Source organism: Montipora capricornis, chromosome 11, assembly GCF_036669925.1.
Source record: "Montipora capricornis isolate CH-2021 chromosome 11, ASM3666992v2, whole genome shotgun sequence".
NCBI lineage: Eukaryota > Metazoa > Cnidaria > Anthozoa > Scleractinia > Acroporidae > Montipora > Montipora capricornis.
In genome coordinates, this window is record NC_090893.1 from 6,843,093 (window position 1) to 6,864,487 (window position 21,395).

The 21,395-nt window shown below is 40.0% G+C and overlaps 1 protein-coding gene across 5 annotated transcripts in view; it reads left to right on the forward strand.

Moving 5' to 3' along the window:
- The window catches only part of LOC138023872 (phospholipid-transporting ATPase ABCA1-like), a 52,712-nt gene that overhangs the window by 22,313 nt on the left and 9,004 nt on the right, over positions 1-21,395 (forward strand). For 4 of the 5 annotated variants that reach the window (XM_068870960.1, XM_068870959.1, XM_068870958.1 and 1 more), the window contains 26 exons: positions 310-630; positions 1,111-1,315; positions 3,246-3,409; positions 3,967-4,074; positions 4,534-4,856; positions 5,788-5,984; positions 6,440-6,700; positions 7,120-7,427; positions 7,539-7,581; positions 8,019-8,159; positions 9,006-9,172; positions 10,215-10,419; positions 11,075-11,318; positions 11,958-12,042; positions 12,532-12,643; positions 13,067-13,127; positions 13,503-13,680; positions 14,075-14,190; positions 15,716-15,863; positions 16,289-16,409; positions 16,874-17,003; positions 17,742-17,868; positions 18,980-19,048; positions 19,997-20,103; positions 20,635-20,776; positions 21,125-21,259. In XM_068870960.1, coding sequence (XP_068727061.1) covers positions 310-630; positions 1,111-1,315; positions 3,246-3,409; positions 3,967-4,074; positions 4,534-4,856; positions 5,788-5,984; positions 6,440-6,700; positions 7,120-7,427; positions 7,539-7,581; positions 8,019-8,159; positions 9,006-9,172; positions 10,215-10,419; positions 11,075-11,318; positions 11,958-12,042; positions 12,532-12,643; positions 13,067-13,127; positions 13,503-13,680; positions 14,075-14,190; positions 15,716-15,863; positions 16,289-16,409; positions 16,874-17,003; positions 17,742-17,868; positions 18,980-19,048; positions 19,997-20,103; positions 20,635-20,776; positions 21,125-21,259 — 4,218 coding nt within the window. The remainder of the gene's footprint in view (positions 1-309; positions 631-1,110; positions 1,316-3,245; positions 3,410-3,966; positions 4,075-4,533; positions 4,857-5,787; positions 5,985-6,439; positions 6,701-7,119; positions 7,428-7,538; positions 7,582-8,018; positions 8,160-9,005; positions 9,173-10,214; positions 10,420-11,074; positions 11,319-11,957; positions 12,043-12,531; positions 12,644-13,066; positions 13,128-13,502; positions 13,681-14,074; positions 14,191-15,715; positions 15,864-16,288; positions 16,410-16,873; positions 17,004-17,741; positions 17,869-18,979; positions 19,049-19,996; positions 20,104-20,634; positions 20,777-21,124; positions 21,260-21,395) is intronic. The other variant, XM_068870962.1, reaches the window with a different exon arrangement.

The window sequence follows — 21,395 nt, forward strand, 5'->3', positions numbered from 1 at the left end:
CCCTTATTTTGTCTTGTTTATTATTTGGAAAAAACACGATACTGTAAAACTGGCCTCAAAAAGAGGCTGAATGGTTCTTGTCGACTTTATTTGCCATTAGCCCATTTCAGGTCACGTAACAGTCACAGAACAACAATTATTGGTCTCTTATCTTTTTCTTTCCTGCCAAACTCCAATTTGCAAATTTGCAATCAAGCAATTCAGGGAATTACATTCCATACTGTTATGGTGACTGAAATGGGAAGTAAAACATTACAACTTTGGGCAGACAGTGTATTCAAACACTGAAGTGTTGTTTCTTGTTTGCAGGTCATGGGTCTTAGTAACGGAGTGCACTGGGTGGCGTGGTTCATCAACAGTTCAGCTCTTATGCTTGTCACCATCTTACTTCTTGTTGTTGTTCTTAAATTTGGAAGGATCCTTTGGCATAGCAATGCAATGGTCATCCTCTTATTTATGGTGGCATTTATGCTGTCTACTATTATGCTCTGCTTCTTGATATCTGTGTTTTTCGCCCGAGCAAATCTTGCCGCCGCCTGTGGTGGAATCATATTCTTTATGAGCTATCTCCCCTATGTGTTGGTTCGTTGGTTTGAGGAGTACATGTCGACAGGACAAAAGGCTCTTGTGGTAAGACAAACTCAATGTTATTGCTCTCTCTGTTCCAATAAAATTGGTGACAATGACAAGGGGGAGGATAATGGGTTACTTTTTGAACTGTCTACAGTTCAAAAAGTACAGAGACTTCATGACTCTACAGGTCATGGGTTCGACTCCTGCAAAGGAGCTATGAAATTTTTTTCTGAATGTCCTCTTGTCAACATCGGAATTCAAGTTAATATTTCTCACACTTTATTTTATTTACCAGGGTTGATATTTGTCATCTGCTTCGTAATGACCAGTTTATGTTTTATAAGAGGTTGAAGCTTTTTCCCAACCTCTTTCCCAGGGTCTCTCTTTTTTGTCTCCTTTGAAGAGAGACCCTGGGGACAAGGTTGCCTTTTTCCAATCTGTTGTTGAGGGTAAGAAAAACAATCCAAGTTTAAAATAGCTGACCCTTATTTTCAAAGCTCGACCTAAGTGTAGTGCATGTTTTGATTCATTTTCCAGAGCTTGTTGTCGACAACTTCTTTTGGCATTGGCTGTAACTATTTAGCTCGGTATGAGGAACAGGGAGTGGGTGCCCAGTGGTCCAACTTGTTTAGTAGTCCTTTGGCTGGCGATGGCTTCAGTTTGGGTTTTGCAATAACAATGATGTTTATTGACGCAGTCATTTATGGCATGCTCACTTGGTACATTGAAGCTGTTTTGCCAGGTATGAGTTTGCCGCAACCAAAGTTTATAATGACCTTCCAAATGACCTTTGTAGCAAACAGAATTGTGTGTGGCATTTTTTATACCTCTGTGATTCATGATGAAGAGAAAATAGTGCAGAATTGTGAAAGTATCATGGCAATGATTATGTGATTCGGTGACGGTGTAATTTCGTGGAGAATGTGAGTTGTTAATCATTTGATAAGTCACATAGAACATTGTAACTTATTGTAGACTGGTTTTAAAAAAACTTGGCTCTGTGGAATTCCAGTTCACTATCCAGATTGTGCACCCCTACCAATTAACTACTCTGTTAGATTCTATTTCCTTCGTTGAGATAAGGGTTTGCTGCTAGCTTTGATATGACCTGGCCTTGTAAAAGCCACGCTATACAATAGTAATGGAAATTTTACTCCCTTTATATATTCTTAACCCTTAAACCCATAAAGCAGCCCCCGCTGACAAGTAAAATTAGACAGAGTGAAATCTTAGTGTCGCTCTTGGGAGGGAAAAGGCCAAAGGGTTTTTGAGTGGACATGCATGTTGTTAAACTTAACTATTTATACGTTACCTTAACTCATGCACAGTACTCATCGTCTTTTGGTAACATGTTTGACCACTTTTTGCTGGCAAAATGGATCCAGAAATATCTTGGGAAATGGAAACTCTTTATAGACTTCTTTCTCAAAAGATATGATCTTAATGTACTAATCATGGGAAATTTGAATGAGCGTGATGCTGCCTCGTTGGAAATAGAGGGTCGACCTTTTTGCCAAAGAACTGTTTGAAATTTGGGCACGTCTCAGCTTCCAAAAACAGCCCTCAGATCCTTTCCATTGGCCAATATGGCAAAATTCTCTGATATGAATTGATAATAAACCTTTTTTCCATTTTGCTATTAAAAAAAATATACAAGGCCAAATATGCTGTGAAAAGTAATTTTTTCCAGTATCAAAGCGTTGTGAGTGCGGTTTCAAAATTAAAACGATTACCGAATGGTGAACAGGCACAAAGGAGCACAGGCACACACATATTAGAAAATTTATTAACATCCACGGATTCCTGCAAGACAGCTTACATGTATAACATCCTTGTTCAACAGGTGGCTTCTATACCACTCAAAAGTCAAAGTAAATGGTTGTCAGATCTTTCATTGCAAAATTTAGGTGATATAGATTGGCAAAATACATATATAATTTGCCATTTCTTTGCCTTTGTAAATCCAAGTTGCAAGTATTTCAGTTCAAGTTTTTGCATAGAAGAATAGCTACGGAGAACTTCCTTTTCAAAATTGGTATCGCATCTGATCATTTATGTACTTTCTGTAATCACTGTCCAGAAATTCTCCTTCATCTGGGAGTGCCCTCTTGTACGAGTCTTCTGGAAAGATATCAGTCATTGGATTAACAACAAGCACTGCTTCTCTAATGTGGTCTTCTCCTTTTCATCCTGTTTAGGCTTCGTTGATAACCCATCTAATTTATTGTTTCATCTCTTTCTTCTTATATGTAGATACCATATCTTTTTGTCCAAATTGATGCACTGCATGTTGTCACAGTCTCTTTGCATACAGAAATTGATGATCTGTTTATTTAGAAGCAAAGAAGCGCTACGCTCTTAAACATGGGTTTTTGATGAAATTTAAGACAAAATAGGAGCTTTCTTGCAGGAAGTGAACGCCTCATTGAACTTCCCTCTTTGGAGCGGCAAGGAGTGGCAAGAGTAAAGTAGTTTCTTCTCAAAAAAAAAAAAAATTAACAGTTTGGAAGCACATCTTTTTACTGTATGTAGGTGTGTGTGTGTGTGTATGTTTAAGTACATGTTACATTATCTGCTTATCGATTTAATTAAAAGAATGATTGCAATAAAATTATAAAATCAAATCAAATAAAAACATGTTTGACCAAATGACACTTCTTAACCTGTTGCAGGTCAGTATGGTATTCCAAGGCCGTGGTACTTCCCCTTTCTGAAGTCTTACTGGTGTGAAACGACTAGCAAAAATGTTGTTGAAGCTCATGCGTTTGGTGAACAGGAAGGCAAGGACATCCATTCGAGAAATGGAGCAGTTTCCTACAGATCTGGAGGTGGCATGGTAAGAGAACTTAGACCAGCCTCTTTCAAAATGGCGAGCACCTTTCAAGTTGATAATGAGCACTAAGTGGGTACACTGTGCAGAAATAAAATCATATCAAATTGTAGGTGAGTTTTGGAGAACAGGCGGAAAGCGGAGTTCCAAGAGGATATCTTCTTGAAGCAGAGTAGAGAACCAACAAGCTCCCCGCATAATTATGACACCGAGTCCAACCCAGGCCACATTGGTGGAAGGCAAATGATCTCACCATTGCGCCATCCCCATGTCTGGGGAAAATAGCAAAATAGAGCGCATCACTGAAGAATGGAATTAAGTTCTCTGCAGAGCGTGTGTACTGTCACGCAACGCTCACCCCATGTTGCTGAAATACAGATTCTTCGAATCCAAAAATCAGCCGGAAATTTTAAAAAACGTGTGGTGGTTGGTATGCTCTCAGCTGGCCGTAAGGGGAGATTGAAGGACAGACATTTGTAAACGTTATTTGTAGAGACATGGTTATCATGGTTGTTGAAAACAAGGCTTGATTAAATAGTGTTTGCCTGACATTCCGTTTACAGTCTGATGGTATGGGCGAAGCTTCCTTTCGGCACTCTGAAAGAGATTGCCTGATGGATAAAGAACCTACTCATCTCCGCTTAGGATGCTCAATCAAAAACTTGGTGAAGGTAAGAGTATGCTGTATTGTAGCTGCAGGTAGCAAAAGGTGCTTTGGTTTGTGTTTTGCGCATGTTTTAATTAAGAAAAAAGGGAAAACCCTCATCAAGAGGTTTTCATTTGAGTGGATTGAGCAAAATCCACTTGCCAATCATAGCTGATGCAGCAAGCAAATAAGCCAATCTGAAGACATGGAAAATACATGCAGTTGGCCTGAAGCGCAGGAAAACACCCTTTTCTGTAATTGGCTTATAGCCCATTCACATCTAAAGTGGCTCCCATTGACGAGTAAACTTGTCTGGCGTTAGCCAGAGCAAAATCTATAAGTCTCACTCTCTGGAAAGAAAGGGATAACGTGGTACAAAATTTTTTATCCACAAGATAAAAACAAGACATCATAATTTTCATTTTGACAAATTTTCAAAAGAAAGTCCTTTTAGTGGTAAGTTCAGTTCACTGTGCTTTTTTAGATTTACAAGGACGGCAACAAACTAGCAGTGGACGGGCTCAATCTCAATCTCTACGAGGGTCAAATCACTTCGTTTCTTGGTCATAATGGCGCTGGAAAGACCACCACTATGTCTGTCCTAACTGGCCTGTTTCCACCGACTTCTGGGACTGCCATCATAAATGGCTTTGACATCCGAACGGATATTGATTTGGTTCGGAAGAGCCTTGGAATATGCCCGCAATACAATGTGCTGTTTGATCATTTGACTGTGGAAGAGCATTTGTGGTTTTATGCATCGCTCAAGGGAATGGCAAAGTCGGAAATCCCTGAAGAAATCAAGAAGTAAGTAAAACCTCTGTTTATAATTTTCTCTGACTCTTAAGATCCTTTTTCGTATTGCTGTTCTTGTTAGCTTTCTTAAGGAACTTGTAAGGAGAATTTGTCAAACGACAAGATGCTTTGTACTCTGGTGTGATAATTTACCTTACACAATTCTTATGCTTGCAAGCATTGCAAGGAAAATGTGAGGAGACACTACATATTGATCACTACTGCACCTTTAAGGATTAATCCAAGGGTTTGTCAGTATATAAGTAAGTAGTATTAGCGTGAAACTCAGAGTCACAGAAAAAGTTGTCTTATTGATAAGTTCAACCTTCAGATATATTACGCTCTATGAAACACATGGAGCACTCTACCCTGAGCGGGATTTGAACCCACGTCCCCCCATTACTAGTCAGGTGTGATCAGCACTACACCACCAGGACAACCATGCTGGCAACACAGCCATCGAAGAGGTGATTTACGTGGTCAGGGTGTGGGCCTCCTGGGAAATTTTCTTTCAAGGTGACAAGGTAGGGGAGCCTATAACTCCACTTGAAACCCAACTAAGGATCAAGTTAATGATGCACGATCGTAGTCAACTTAGCAGATGACAAGGAAGGATCCTTGAAGGATACAGGCTAATTTCAATTTATAGAGAGTGTAGGAAAGAGACCCTGACAATGCACACCCCAAATAATCATACTTTTAATTGAATAAATGTTTGAAAGAAAATTTGCCCTGAGCGGGATTTGAACCCACGGCCCCCAATTACTAGTCGGGTGTGATCACCACTACACCACCAGGACAACCATGCTGGCAACATAGCCATCGAAGAGGTGATGTACGCGGTAATTTTGCCATATGTGCATTCTTGCTTCATGTTCATCATTTTACAAATGTCATGCCTGATAATTTCAAAGGCAATTTGTGTGAATAATTCTTTTTTTAGATTTTTGAAAGACGTTGGTTTACAGAACAAGCGTCACGAATTATCCATGAATCTCTCTGGGGGCATGAAACGGAAGCTTTCGGTGGCCTTAGCATTTGTGGCAGGCTCCAAGGTTGTCATTCTGGATGAGCCCACTGCAGGAGTGGACCCATATGCAAGAAGAGGAATATGGGATTTGCTTTTAAAATACAGACCAGGTAAGGAAGGAGAAGTCACTGCATTTCCCAGTTGGGTAAACTTGGAAGTCATATTGTCTTTTATACACTAGTGACACCATGTTACTGTCATTGGTCATTGGTCATTGGCAACAAAACTACATCATTAGTTTTGGTCTTGACTAAGATAGCGTGACACTGCCCCTTTAACAAACAACAAACTTTACTGAAACATGATTGAGAACACCAACTGGCAGAAGGCTATTTACAAAGCGTGGTGGAGTTAAATCCGTAAAAAGCAGAACCAAAGGCAACAAGAATGAACCCCATCCCCACCCCCTAGAAATCCAATATGGTGATGTATTCAACTGTCCTGCGCAAAAAAGGGACCTTGTGTCCCCTGAAATGTCCCTTGCTCTTCACACCAAGCAACCAATTATTGTGAACTGTTGTGAAGAATACCGGTATGAAAGGACCTCCCACTCTTTTGTTTTAAGGACGCACAGTGTTGCTGTCTACCCATCACATGGATGAGGCAGACATCTTGGGTGATAGAATTGCCATTATCTCAAAGGGAAAGCTCCAATGCTGTGGAACATCGTTGTTTCTTAAGGGACATTATGGCAATGGATACTATGTAACTCTTACGAAAAAGGCCCCTGAAGAGAGGCCTGGCACTGCGCGTACATTAAAGGGTGTTGCACTCGAAGGCATAGGCACAGATCCTCCTGCTTCTTTGGCAAGCTCTGTTGATGAAGGTAGGTGCAGCTATTCTAATTGGCTGTTGATCTGCAAGTATTGTGTTTGAATCAAGTAAAAAGCAATACCATTAAAATGAACTGTAGCCTATATGCTTGCATTTTCTCAAGCAAAGTTCCAGCTGTATGTAGTCGCTTTGCGTTACTATACATCATCATTTGATAGTTTGTGTGTTGTCACTGACTAAAGAAAATGTGGTTCTGATTTTGTAATTGAAAACCGCTTTTAAAACTTACGACTTTAATTTCCGAACTTGCTTATTGCAAGGGAAATATCAAGACGACCAATTTAAACGTACTGTTGTCTCCCATTGTGTTTCAATATCAATATGATTGTTGAATCTCTCAAGAGATATATGATGGGAAGTTGGGCAATAACACCAGAAGATCGCCTCAACCAATGTTTTTCAACTTTGTAGGAGTTGGTTTGGATTTACTTGATGCCTCAGAGCAAGGAAGCCTCAATTCCATTCCATTGAAATCATCCCCAGTACCCACCCTTCAAGACTCTGAAGTCTACTGCAGCGAGCCCATGGTCACTTCTTTCATCAAATCCTTCATCCCCTCAGCTAAGTTGGCAGAGAACGTTGGATCCGAATTGACTTACGTACTTCCAGCAGAAATGGCAAGGGAGGGTCGCTTTCAGGATCTTTTTGAAGAGCTGGACAAAAGCCTGGATAATCTGCACATTGGAAGCTACGGCGTATCAGACACCACTCTAGAAGAGGTGCGTTTGTCTTTTGGTTATGATATCAATGGCAAGCTGTTTGACATTATTTTAAGCCATAGTTTTTGGATAATTATTGCTTTGGTGAAACTGTGTTTATCTTGTTTGCAGGTTTTCTTAAAAGTTGCTGAGGAGGCAGATGTCGAAGAAGAAGGTATTGAACTCTATAACTTGCTTAGACCATGGCATGTCACACATCATGATGGCCATGTCACGACAAGTACATGTCAGACCATCTTGAATTTTCACACTTGTCAAAATGAAAGAAAAGATTTCACTGAAAAGCATTACTCAAAGTTTTTAAAAATATTAAACCCTGGTTATATCTCATTTGTTGGTTGACCAGTTATGCAAAGTGTTGACACAACGTTTTTGCACGATATCAGTTACAACTGAAAAAACAACTACAGAGAAAAACTTGGACCTGACTGGTTTTGTTTTCACTGGTGTCTCCAACTCAATGTTTTTCCTTTTCTGTTAAACAGTTTTATTTATGTAACTGAAGGTATTTTGTTTTGTTCCATTTTCTTTGACTGAAGCTGTCTTGTTTTTATTTTATCTTTATTTATGTTTTGTTCCATGGAACACCAGACAAGCTATCCGCTGAGATGCCCAAACGCCGGCCGAGTTTTCGTAGTCAGTTGAGCCGCAGCTCGCGCAGTTCGAGAATAAATGAAAGCCCTTTTAGTGATCGAAGCGAACTCTTAGCTGAAACAAATGATGATGATGATGGTAAGCCATCTGAAGGTTGAATCAGGGTATAGGGATGACATAGTAGCTGCACCAGTGTGGCCTGCTATTTGGTTTGAGTGAGCGTTATTAGCCCAATCATACCATTCAGCACTCACCCACTGGTGCCCAACATGTGGTAGAGGTTTCCACATCCACATTGGCCTCATAAACCACTCGCGGATGCAGTGTTCTGATACATAAATGTTTGATGTCACAGTCATATTCGTTTTCAAATGACGAACAAAACCATGGTACACAGGCCTTTTTTAGCCAAAAATATGCAGCCATCGTCAAGTGCGAGAAAATTTGCATCAAGTGCAGGGAATTAAAACTATTAGGCGGGTTGATTGTTGGGATAAGAAGGCTTTAAGTATGCCCGAGTTCTACTTGAATGTGAACGGAGAAGCAGAGAAGTACGACCAGAGAAGCCGAAGTACCATCTCAAGTCTAGTGTTATCCCCCTCAAATGCATTAAGACATCAAGTAAGTTCCTTTTGACTTGAATTTTTGTCGCACTTATGGCCTTCTTAGACCCCAGTATCAACTCGCCTGTTGTCAAGCTTTTGTATACAGGTGCTTTGTGTGAATGTGGGAGAAGCATGGAAGTGCCGAGCTTGGGATAATTTATCTTTACAGAGAACTTGATCTATACTAGCAGCTGAATCGAGAAGGCAAGAAAGTTGTTGAAATCTAAACAAGTTTCATGGTTTTGCTTACTTTTGCTGTCTGCGTTACATATGGCTCTAAAACTCCCTAAAAGCGGGGTTTCTAGCTTGGGAAAAACATACGCATTTTTTCTTCTTTTCTTATTAAAGTTTTTTTTTTGTTCTTAAACTTGAAATGAAGAAGAAGAGATGACCGAGATGCCACCTCCATTTGAAAGCACAGATGGAAGTTACGAGGCAGTCGGCAACAAGCTAGGTGGTCTGAAGCTTATCAAGACACAGTTCTTGGCGCTCTTGGTAAAGCGATTCCATCATGCAAGGAGAAATAGAAAAGGTTTTATCTCCCAGGTGTGAAACCAGATATGTTTTTTCCCTGAATCCTGTACCCATTTGAGAGTTCTTCACATTCCCCTGTTCTCGTATTTATTTTCTTGTGTGAATAATAAAATTCTCAGAATGTTTTTAAGTTCATGTGATGTTTTTCAGTTTTTCGCAGATTTTAACCCCTTGAAATTGACCAGCATCTAATTTCCCCTTGCAATTTCACCACTCAATCATATATACACCCTTTTAATAAGTCTAATATAAGCCGTTTTCCGCTAATGACGTCGAACTCGTGCTTTCAAATTTTATTCAGAAATGTACAAAGGCTTAAAACTTTTCCGATTTCTTTTGTTGTTTTTCGCGGAAATGGCATATATTAGACTTATTAAAAGGGTGTATAGTTAGGAGAATAAAGAAATTACAACTTAAGATAGAATTTTATTGATTTGTAAACAGATGTGAGAGCCAACAATGAGAAGTAGTAGTCCTTCCTTTGTGGAAACCATTGTTGGGAAGGGGATATTATTGTTTAAAAAAAAGTTTAGGGAATGGTTCAGGGGATATTCTCTCCTAAGTCAAATCTACTTTGAACGTAGTGGCTGAGGGATAAGGCAAAACTGAAATAGTGATTTAGATGCACTTTAAAGAGGGCACTGTCATACCAATTTTTTTTTTAGATAAATCTAAATTATTACTTTAGTTCAGTACAACATTCGAGACAATCCACTGACAGGATAGGAAATATATAATCAATGGCACAAAGAGCTATTCATATTTAATTTTTGGCAACTTTCTAAAGACTCCATCTCCAAACTTGAAAAAATTGGACATTTTTTTACAGTTTCAATCATTCCCTCCACCCTTGGCTGCAAACAACAAAGAATAGCTTCAGTGTACTTACTTCAGCGGCTATTGGCAACAAAACTACAGCATTATTTTTTGGTCTTCACATAATTAGTATGGTCTTCATTGATCCAAAGACGTGTTTTAGTTTTTTTCAAGTTTGACTAAAATAGCATTACACTACCCCTTTAATATATATATATATATATTTGCCACTTTACAGATTCTTTTGCCCGCTATTTTTGTGTGTATCGCCATGGCGGTGTCTAAGATCAGACCATCCATTGTTATGCCTGCTTTGGAACTCACTACTGACATGTTCTTAAATGAAGAACCTAATGTCCATTATCTGCCATTCTCCTTCGACAATTCACGTGGGGCCCTGACTGAAAACATGACCCACATGTTGTTAAAGTACCCTGGAGTTGGTAAGATGACAATCTGTCTCTAAGCGTTTAAAGATTGTATTTGATGGGTGGGGATGTGGCTGCTCATACCAACCGTGAAAAGATTGGCCTTATGTTTTTTGAACGAAAATTGTCATCACGAGATGCTTAGTACATCAGTGTTGCGACCGATAAATGCTGGCTAACGATTCTAGAATGTGAAGCATGCCATACAAAGGTACTATAATAATGAAATGAAAGAGAGTGCAGAAGAGTGAATTTCTTTGCTTTGCCAGATCATCGTGTGTTGCAGCAATGCACAGTGCAATGCCATTTAGTTGTCTGTAGCGTAGTGAAATGAAGTGGACTACGGTACTGTGATTCCTGTGCAGTGCGATGTATCACAGTGCATTAAAATGTTTTTTCTTACCCTCTCTTGACGAGCTTCTAAAGAGAAATAAATTACCTCTCTAGATATCAACCAGTGTTTTTTCCTTTTAATATGCCAGGGCGTCATCAGATCTGTTTTGCTAAGAAAAGATACTCTTGAAGGAAATATTCTTTTTTAAAATATGGGTGAAATCACTGACCAAGATTGTGTATAGTCCACTTCTGGTTTTGTCTGTCTTATCCAGTGGATGTTCTTCCAGTCATCCTTCCAGTTACCACAATTCGCTTTTTTGTCCTCTTGTTGTAGGTGCTACTTGTTTAGAACGTTATTGTCAACGAAAACCAATTCTGTTCAGCGACCGTCCCAGAGAACCTGTTAGCAAAGCACAATGCGATTGTCAAACAACTGGAAATGCTCAGTGTCCTGCAAGTGCGGGAGGACCCAAACCCTCTCAATGGGACTCATTCACCGGAGACAAGTTACAGAACATGACTGGGCGAAACATGACGGATTATCTTCTAAAAACGTATGGCAAATTCATTAGGAGAAGGTATGACAAACATTTTTTGTTGATAGCAGATTACGTTGGTTTGAACTCCCCCCTTCTAACAGTGTCATACTCCGTAGGTTGTGTTTCTTTTTTTTTTTTTTTGGGGGGGGGGGGGTGGGGGGTGTTCTCATTCCCTCGCAGGTAGATTTTGGTGATTCAGCATTAGTCCAAATTCCCTTTTGAGATCACTGAAACCGACTACAGTTGTATTTAGTTGTAATTAGAATACTGGTAAATGGTTACCATCGTGATTATTGTGTCCAATCATGAGTGACACGAACATTCAAATCAACCAATCAGAATTTGAGGCAAATGCGTGTGGTCCGGATTGAGCGAGTCACGATCATTGTTTTTCGTTATACATCAGGCCTCTGTTGTTCAAAAGGTGGATGACGCTATCCACCAGACTAATCACTATCCAGTGTATGAACACTAGCAAAACCAATTGAGTTACCCGGTGGATAATGATTCATCCAGAGGAAAGTGCTATCCACCCTTCAAACAATTGGGGCCTAATTGGAAGAGACTATGGCAAGGGGTTTTTACAGCCATTCACCAAGCGTCCCTAGTTTGCTTCATTCTAACACAGCATGAATAACTGTTTTATCCTTGTCCTCATCTGTTTGACTTCATTCGCAGGTACGGTGCAGTAAGCTTTGGAGATAACTTTAGGAATTTGCCAGACAACGTTAGCTCCGGAATAATCAAGAAACATAATGCAAAAGTAAGGGGTCATTCTTTGGTTAAGAATCAGTACAAATCGCCTTCCACAGTCAGGTTATCAAGTATGGATTTGGCTTAAATTAATACTCAAGAGTCAGAAGCACTCTAAAGAGAACCGTGCCGGGTGTCACAGAAAAATAATGCATGGTTTGAAGCTTTCTTTTGAATGATTACAATTATGTGATCTCATTCGCACTTATTAGCATAAAAGCATTCTGAGCTTGTACAACATAATAAACCACACCACAGGAAAGTACTGCTCAGCAGCTTTCATTTGAATTGTCATACTTAAGGATTTCACCCACAGACTCAAAAGATAGATCTATCTTGTACAGCATAACAAACAACACCTCAGGGAAGTAATGCTCTGCGGCTTTCATTTGAATGCCAATACCTTACGATTTGACCCACTGATTTTGGACATAAAACCATCATGCACAAGTAAGCAGCAGAATAACACTAAAAATATATATTTTTCTTATTTGAACAGGCTTGGTTCAACACCAAAGGTTACCATGCTGCTCCAACGTTCTTGAATGTACTCACCAACGTGATTTTAAGAAACAAGGCTGCTGCTAAAGGATTAAATGCTTCTCAATTTGGTGAGATTGTCTTGCAGTTTTTCCACCTAAAGGGTCTGTTTCACTGTTGTGCTTAATTACCTGTAGATGGTGAGCACATAAACAGGATAGTTTTCAGCAGCTCACGAATGGTCAGGAAAATCTATTTCAATAGTCACATCAAAACCGGTCTGTTTTTGGACCCTATTACATACGTGCTGGGTGTTTATTGGACGGCCTCATCATTCCACAAAAAGGGGGTGCCCCTCGGGAGTCCAAAGAAAGGTTCAAATATTAGCATACAAGAAAAACAAGCTATGTCACGTGCACTGACTTTACATCTGATATAACACCGGACACTAATAAGGAGGTTGTATCAATATAAAGTCAATGCACATGATATATTATCGACCATTTGATAGGTCAGTTGGCATATAAACGAAATTTTATTCATACTTTTAACAGGTATAATCACTGCAAACCATCCAATGAATTACACTAAGGAACAACTCAGTGAGCAGAGCCTGTAAGTGAAATCGTTTGTTGTGCTAGTGACTGCAGTAATTATTTACCTTTTCAACTAAGTTTTTTTTTAGTTAGCCCTCTTACAAAGATCCGGACCCTGCTGGATTATGCGAGCCCCATTATGGGTGGTTTGCCTGAAGTTACAAATTGTGCAAGATTGCTGCCACTTCCCAAGGATACGCTTGAACCACGAATGTTCCCAGGAAGGGTTCCGAAGGGATTTATTGTTCTTATTTTTTCTTCAAAGAAATATCTTTTTACCTCGTCTATGGTGTTCAGTAAAGTGTTATTATTATTAGTATTATTATTATTATTATTATTATTATTATTATTATTATTATTATTATTATTATTTAGTCCTATCATTCTTTTGCAGTTACAACCGTATTGTAGACGTCCTTGTTGCCATCTGCGTGGTGTTTGCGCTGTCCTTCGTTCCAGCTAGTTTTGTGGTTTACTTGGTCACCGAACGCGAGTGCAAAGCCAAGCATTTACATTTGGTCAGCGGTGTGCGTCCATACATCTATTGGCTGTCTACGTATTTGTGGGACTTGGTAAGTGTAGGCTTCGAAGATTGCATTTACTTGACACTCTATGGCACTCTATGAAATCCTTTTCGTTCGAAGTTCTTCCGGCATACAAAACAAAATATTTTCATGTGGGAACGATTTTCAGATGCCTGTTGAAAGTAATGTCACCACTGCTGTAATTTACAGCACTATGTATACATCGCCTAGATTAGCTACATGATCGCGCGGCTTTTTAACCAATGAAAACCAAACGTCAGTTGCGATTTTGTTCGCTGGCGTTTTCCTGCCAGTTGCCTTTCGCGAGAATTTACGTCGAACTGCGATTGGTTAAATTTATTGTTCACCCATCATGACTGGCCAGTGTAATTTGCATTTATTTAAGTAATTCTTTACTTATGCGTGTTTTCCTATCTTTCAGGTCAACTATACAATCCCGGCGATTTGTTGCATCATCATTTTCTTGGCTTTTGGTGAAGATTCCTACACATCGGCCATGAACTTTCCACCGACATTCCTGCTCCTTCTTCTTTATGGGTAAGTTACTAAAGGGGATCAAAATTAATAATGCCCTCTTCATGTTTTTACCAGTGTTAACCAGTTTCAGCAGTTGGACTCCTTCAATTTGACTACTGTCTGTTTTGCTTTTATGGGGTCTTAGAGCGGTTTTCAATTGAGTGTCGAAAGTAATTAGCGAATTACTTTAGTTTTGCATTACTTCAGTGATTGGTTCAAAGTTCTCGCGCCATTTTTTCAACCAATCATAAGTGAAACCAAAACCAATCGTGGCTCGCGCGTGCACGTTTTCCCGCGCTTTGTGACGGCGACCCGTAATTACTCAAAGTTTTGATTGGTTTACTGGATTGTCCCCGTCCTTTTTGATTGGCCCAAGTAATTACTTTGGTTTTGGTTGTACGACACTAATTTGAAAACCGCTCTATGGATAAGTAGTCCATTCAGAAGATTATGCCAAGCCGACCACATTGCTGAAGGGAAGGTCAGACCACAACACCGGAAACTCCGTGCCCTACTCTTTTTGAATAGTGTGTGTGGGATCAGAGTTAATGATCCGAGTTAATGATCAAGTATTGTGAGACAGCCGGGGGTTACGGTTTATAGTCCTTATCCGAGGAGAATTTTACCATTTGCGGATGTAACTACAAAGGGAGCACTTTCTCCTCAGTTATTTGAAGACCCTGAGTGTTGGTTCGGCCAGAGTCAAACTCACAACCTCCTGCATGGCAGCCCGGTGCTCAACCAACTGAGCCACTGGGTTAGTGGGGTAGATTGTAATCTCAGCAACACTCAGAACTTAAATATATTTATTGAAGGAGAAAGTGTTGCCTTTTTAATGACGCTGTAAATAGACTGATTTTATATTTGGCCTGGAAAACGAAGATAAACTATAGGCCTGGTCAACCAAGTTCAGCATCTTTTTATGAGGCGTTAAAACAACCCACATGCTGATTGCAAGAAGGGAAAGAGGGGTCATAGCAGACGTTTATTGGTAGAGACGTACCCCCTGGAGTGACTGTGTGGCTAGACAAGTTCTTAAGCTAATCTAAATCTCAGGTTTTAGCGAACTATTTCACGTAACTCTCGATGACCAATGTTTCAACGTTCAACAAGTTGAGGAACCAACGGTAACTGAAAGTAACGGGTTTTGTATTCGCGTCTGCCTTGATTGTACATAGTTTTATTATGAAATGCATTCACTCTGATGGTGTTTGTATGTCCAAAAAAATTGGAGCGAAGTGACTGCCTTTGAATGAATCAAGTGTACGCAGTAGAGGGAAAGTCCGCACTTGTTGTGGTGTCTCCTTTCACTTTCATGCGTGGGCGGGTGGGTGGGTGGGTAGGTGAGATCCAATGTGTACGTTCCATCTCACCCCAGGGAAAGAATTGTAAACCGTATGAGACTATGTGATATGTGCGGTATATCAATCATTAATTACCATTGCCATTATTATTACTTCCTGTTGCCGTCCGTTCGTGCTTCAACTCCCAAGTTCTTGGTGGGTTTAGAGACATCACCTTGATTATTTCATTTTCATATTTTAAGGTGGTCCATCACCCCTCTCATGTATCCAGCATCGTTTCTCTTCACGGAGTCGAGTACGGCCTACATCGTGCTTATCTGTGTCAACTTGTTCATTGGAATCAACACCACCCTTATTACCTTCATTTTGGAGTTTTTCCGTGACGATCCGGTGAGAGAAATTGTACATTAAGATGCCCTCGATTTAATGTGGGTGGAAATTCAATATCTACTTGTATAGAGCATTAAATCTACGCCACGTAGAAGTACCACTTTGTAGTTTTCATGTCAATTGTCAGACCAGCATGTTACCCACAGACTCGAAAGGTTATGGAACCACCTTACGCCGTATGGTATTGATCACCACAGGAAGGAAATGCGTAATGACTTTCGTTTGAATGGCCGCACTTTCAGAAATTTACCCACCGAATCGAAAGCTAGGACCACCTTGCAAAACATATTTACATTATATAAAACACTACAGGAAAGCACTGCTCACTAGCTGTCATTTGAATGGTTGTACATTTGCTTATCTTAAAACTCTAGGATCAGGTCGGTAGTTTTTCAGAATGCTAATATTTTGATGTTAAACTGTAGGATCTTGTCGCGGTCAACAACATTTTAAAGCAAGCCTTCTTGATATTTCCTCATTTCTGCCTGGGACGTGGACTTGTTGACCTCGCCAAGAACCAGTTCATGGATATTTTCCAAAGATTTGGTGAGTGATGATGTTAGTCGGGTTCACTAAATAGTGTACTGATGTATTGGTTCATTTCAGAGTTCCAATAAGCCTCTCTCACAGCTATTTCTTGTACGAATTTTGCGATGGTAATATTAGTTCTTTGTCCAGAATTGCAAGGAATTAAATGCACCGTAGTCGTTGTAAGCGTCACGGAGTGTCCTCTCTCCCACAGTTTCCAAAGAAACAGAACGTCTTCATTCGACTCTCTACTCGGCCTCGTCGTTGCTTTGTAATTAATTTGTTAACCGGTTGACTCGTGAACCACCCCCTACTGATGGGGGCGTTACACAATAAAATGTATTAAATCTCACTCCTTGGAGTCAATAGTTGAAAGAATGTAGAGGTTATTAACACAGAAATCATTATCGACTTTTTATAGTCATTGCTTGATGAAACGTCCTCATTTCACCTCTTGAAACCATGTTCTTTCTCCATTTCAGGTCAAAATCTTGTGCGAGATCCGTTTAGTTGGGACATCACAGGTAGAAATATCATGATGATGATCATCCAAGGATTTTTGTTCTTCCTCGTGACAGTCTTGATCGAATACCGATTCTTTCTCCCAAAGAGGTATGTACTTTGTCCCCTGTTTTGTTTATTTATTGTCATCACAGAAAGCCCTCGTTGATTCAGTTTGTCTTGATCTGGTTGGCTACGAAATGGGGAGAGAAATTTTAACCCTTGCTCCTAAGAAGTGAAAATAATGTTCTACATGAGCATGGATTTCATAGTTAGTGATACCAAATTCTTCGTCGTCTTGGAAATCAGTCAGAAGCAAAATCGAAATTCCGTGGTTGCCTGTTTGTGTTTCCCGCGCTTTTTCCGGTCACGTGCGTTGGTTCATTGGACTGCGCATGTCTATTACATTAGCTACTTCCGAATTCGTACCAGCGCTTTTTTCAAAGCGAGTCGTGACTGTCTATTTTTTGGATGATTTTTTATTGACAACTTGCGGGTTGCTAAAGTTTACAGCTGTCGACACTCATGTCCAGGATTTCTGGTACTGAGTTGGACATTTAATTTGAGAGGTGTCCCGTTTAAGTATAAGCATCAACAGCTTGTTTTCATCAGTAACTGGAGCTCATCAAGTGGAGCCTGTATCATTTCCTCGCATTCCTCGAGTCAACCCTTTCCTGAGTAGATTTGTTTTTAGGGATGCGTTCTATAAATAGATCTACTGGAGAAAGGGTTGACTAGGTCAACTATGGGAGATAGAGGCTCAGCTTTATAAGCTCCTGTGAGTAGAATTTACGTTAGCTTTCGCTTTATTTTTAAGTCAGGGTTTTCGTAACTTTTTTTTTAAAACAGACGGGTTAATGTCACACTGAAACCCATTCGCCCTGAAGAAGAAGACGACGACGTGCATCGAGAAAGACAGCGCATTGAAAGAGGAGGAGGAAGCGATGATATCCTGAGGCTGGATAACCTTACCAAGGTAAATATGGCTATTTAACGGTTGACCTATGCTTGAGCGTGCATTTATCTGTCAAACCGAGTCAAGCTAGCATGGAACCTTTTGTTCCACGGCAGATTTCAGTCCTGCGTGAGCGGACTTTGGGACACCTGCTTGCGTTTTCTTTTGACAGATAAGAGAGTAGTGATGCTTCTTTGCAATTAAAACTTCCCCAGAGCATACTTTACTCTTCTTGACGGTGCCTACTAATTCAAAGGTATTTTTTCCCCGGTTTATGATTATGTAGCAAATGTAGATCTTAACAAGTGCTATGGAAATCCAAAAAGAACATTGTGGGTAACCGCGCATTTTTCAAGATAATTGATGAATAACATTTATAAAAAGCGTTAAAATACAAAGCAATGTATGGCGTTCTTTCTCAAATTGAAGCTTAATTCTCTCTCAAAAATGCATGGTTAGCCCCAATTTGTTTTTGGAAACCAAGAGTACTTACCAAGATCTAAATTCTCAGGATGGTTTTAAACCGCGCAAAAAAAAAAATACTGTATTGGTAACCATCGACGATAGGAAACCCGAGTATCTCGAGATGCGCAAAACGTATGCGCAATAACAATAGTAGGCACCGTCCTTAAAGGAGGAGGGTTAAAATAGACCATTTTCAGTTGTAGCTAGGTTACCTGGCCTACGAATGGAAGCGAGGCTGTTGACCACCGATGGTGTTTGTAAAAGTAATGATATAAAAAATGGCAGACGATTTATCGTCCTTTTCCGAGGACACCAGGAAGATCTTATCATTTTCAAATGTCAACGTATGAAGGCAGCACTTTCTGCCCAGTTCTATTTAGCCAACGGTGTTTTCCTTTTGTCAGAACTGGCCGGCCAGACCTGTCAGTTTGCAAGGAAAATGCAACAATTTCAAGAAACTTTTACATGATAACCTCTCGTATTCTTCTGGGGGAGAATATATTATCCTCGAGGTGCGTTAATTTGAAAGCGTTGCAGAGTTAGTCCTTCCAAATGGCCGGTCAGTTCTGTCAAAAGGAAAGCGTTGTAAGGTTCAATCTGGGTCCGGCTGTCTGTCTTTGATCAAAGTGTACATTCCTAGCATTTATAAAAGAATTTGATATGATAGGTGTACCGATCAGGAAAAAGAAAGAACGTGGCCGTCAATCGACTTTGTGTTGGAGTTCCCAAAGGCGAGGTAAGTTCACCTTGGCAATGCACGCAATCCTTGCAAGAGGCTCTATAAATATGGCTAAACAAGGATTAAGTTGTTCTCTCGCTAGCGCTGGCAAAAGCAAAGTTCATTGCACTATTAAAACACGAGAACCTTTGGTACCATGTCAGACAACGATTATTGCAGAACAAAATGTGCACCCAGTATTGAGACGTAATCGGTTGCCATAGCAACATGAAATCATCTAAAACATATTTTGGTTTTTCTTTAATCGTTACATGTATAGCGATGTTGGTAAACCCCGTTGTTATTGCTGTAGAGTGGATTCTGAGCTACCTTCCCAATTGTAAAATTTAAGGTGGCTCTGATTCTGCTCACGAGAGTTTTTTAACTTTGCATAGAGTTGTATCTTATCCTGCTGATCACTTTGCAGCAATAATTAATGGGATTTACAACTTTTGTTTTTAAGTTATAAGCGTTTAAAGACAAAATAAAGCTGGGTGTTTTTAAGTGGCTTCTCTGTTGCTAAGGTGACCTATTAATTCATAACAGAGACACGTGACCTTGAAGCGTCAAACTTGCAACTCTTTTCCTTAAAACAAAGCTCGGGATTTTAGGACACCAATTTTATGCCCAAATATGGACAAAAATAAGATCGAAGCTGCACGCTCGGGAAAATGCACGAGCTACGTTACAACCAAATAAGGAAGTTTTTAAAATCAAAAAAACCCCAGCTCTGAACCAGAGTTAAACGCTTCAAAGTCATGATCTTCTGTTCATAATAATAAGTGCACCTTTTTAAGCAAAAGGCCTGTTTCATTTAGCGCCATAACATTGCGTGCCATTTCATGAAACAATGTTCAAGGTTTTATAATTAATCAATCTAACAAGACATCCTTTTCAAATTGTTGAAACTGGTTTGAGCCACCTTAATTAAGTGGTAGTGGCACCTTTTTCTGTTTTTTGCTGTAGTGTTTTGGGCTGCTTGGTGTCAACGGAGCTGGTAAAACGAGCACGTTTAAAATGCTGACAGGAGATATAGGCGTGACTCAAGGAGAAGCTTTCGTCGATGACTTCAGGTAACGTGAAAGCTTGCATCCCTTGCAGTTCAATAACAGTGAAGTCAACGCGTAAGTTTGGTTCAGGTTGAAATTACAGTGACTTCCTATTCTTGTCGTTCTAAGAATTGCTTTTGGTCAAGAGGCACAGGGGTTTAACCTGCTAAAACCGTGTATTTCTTTACAGCGATATAATGCGATTTACATTACTTGGTGTAGGTGTCAGAAAGTGTCGAAAGTAATTACGCGGTTGCAATTGCTACGCTTAGTGATGGTTTAAAAGTCTCGCGCCAGTATATCAACCATTGAGAAGGAAGATCAAAACCAATCGCGACTTGCACGCGCGGTTTTCCCGCGCTTTGAGCAAGTTACATATAATTGCTACGAATTTTGATTGGTTCGTTACGCTGTTTGCACTTGCTGTGATTGGTCGAAGTAATTACTTTGGTATTTGTTTTACGACACTCAATTGAAAACCGTTCAAAATGTCTCACTGCAGTAATTGGACTTCCACTTCTCTTATTGGTTCCAATTTTTGTTCCAATATTTCAGCATTTTAAGAAGTATCCACAAGGCACACCAGTCCATGGGTTACTGTCCTCAGTTTGACGGGCTTGACAGCCTCCTAACAGCCGCTGAACACCTTCAACTGTATGCAAGGCTCAGAGGAGTTCCTGAACAAGACATTAAACAGGTTCGACAAGTTTTCAGTCAAGTACTTAATCAAAAATTTGGTTTTATCAACTCCGTTGATAAAACCAAATTTTTGTATACTACTTCCCCACCGACGCAGCACCACAGTTTCTTTAGAAACTACCCCCTTCATTAAAGTACTTAATCAGTCTGGTCTTCATTTCTCGTCCTTGTGTGAAGTCTTTTTTGTTGTTCCTCGAGTGTGATCATTAAACTAAAAGGATTATTTTGCCTGCAGTACTAATGAGACTCATACAACAGTGTAGATACAGGGGCCTATAGGCCAGCAAAAACCTCATAAACTAAATGGATTACATAACGACTGATTCAACGATGTTTTGACTCACAGGTTGTTGACCGTCTTATTCAACGGATGAATCTGACGGAATACAAAAACAAATGCGCAGGGGGGTACAGTGGAGGAAACAAGAGGAAGCTGTCAACAGCCATGGCACTGGTCGGCAGTCCACCAGTTATTTTCCTTGTAAGTGCTTTATATTTAACCATTATCCTGCGAAATTCGCGCGGAATATCGCCTGATACTTAGCCGACGAGGCCTAGGCCGGGTTGGCTAAAATCAGGCGATATTCCACGCGATTTCGCAGGATAATGGTTTTATT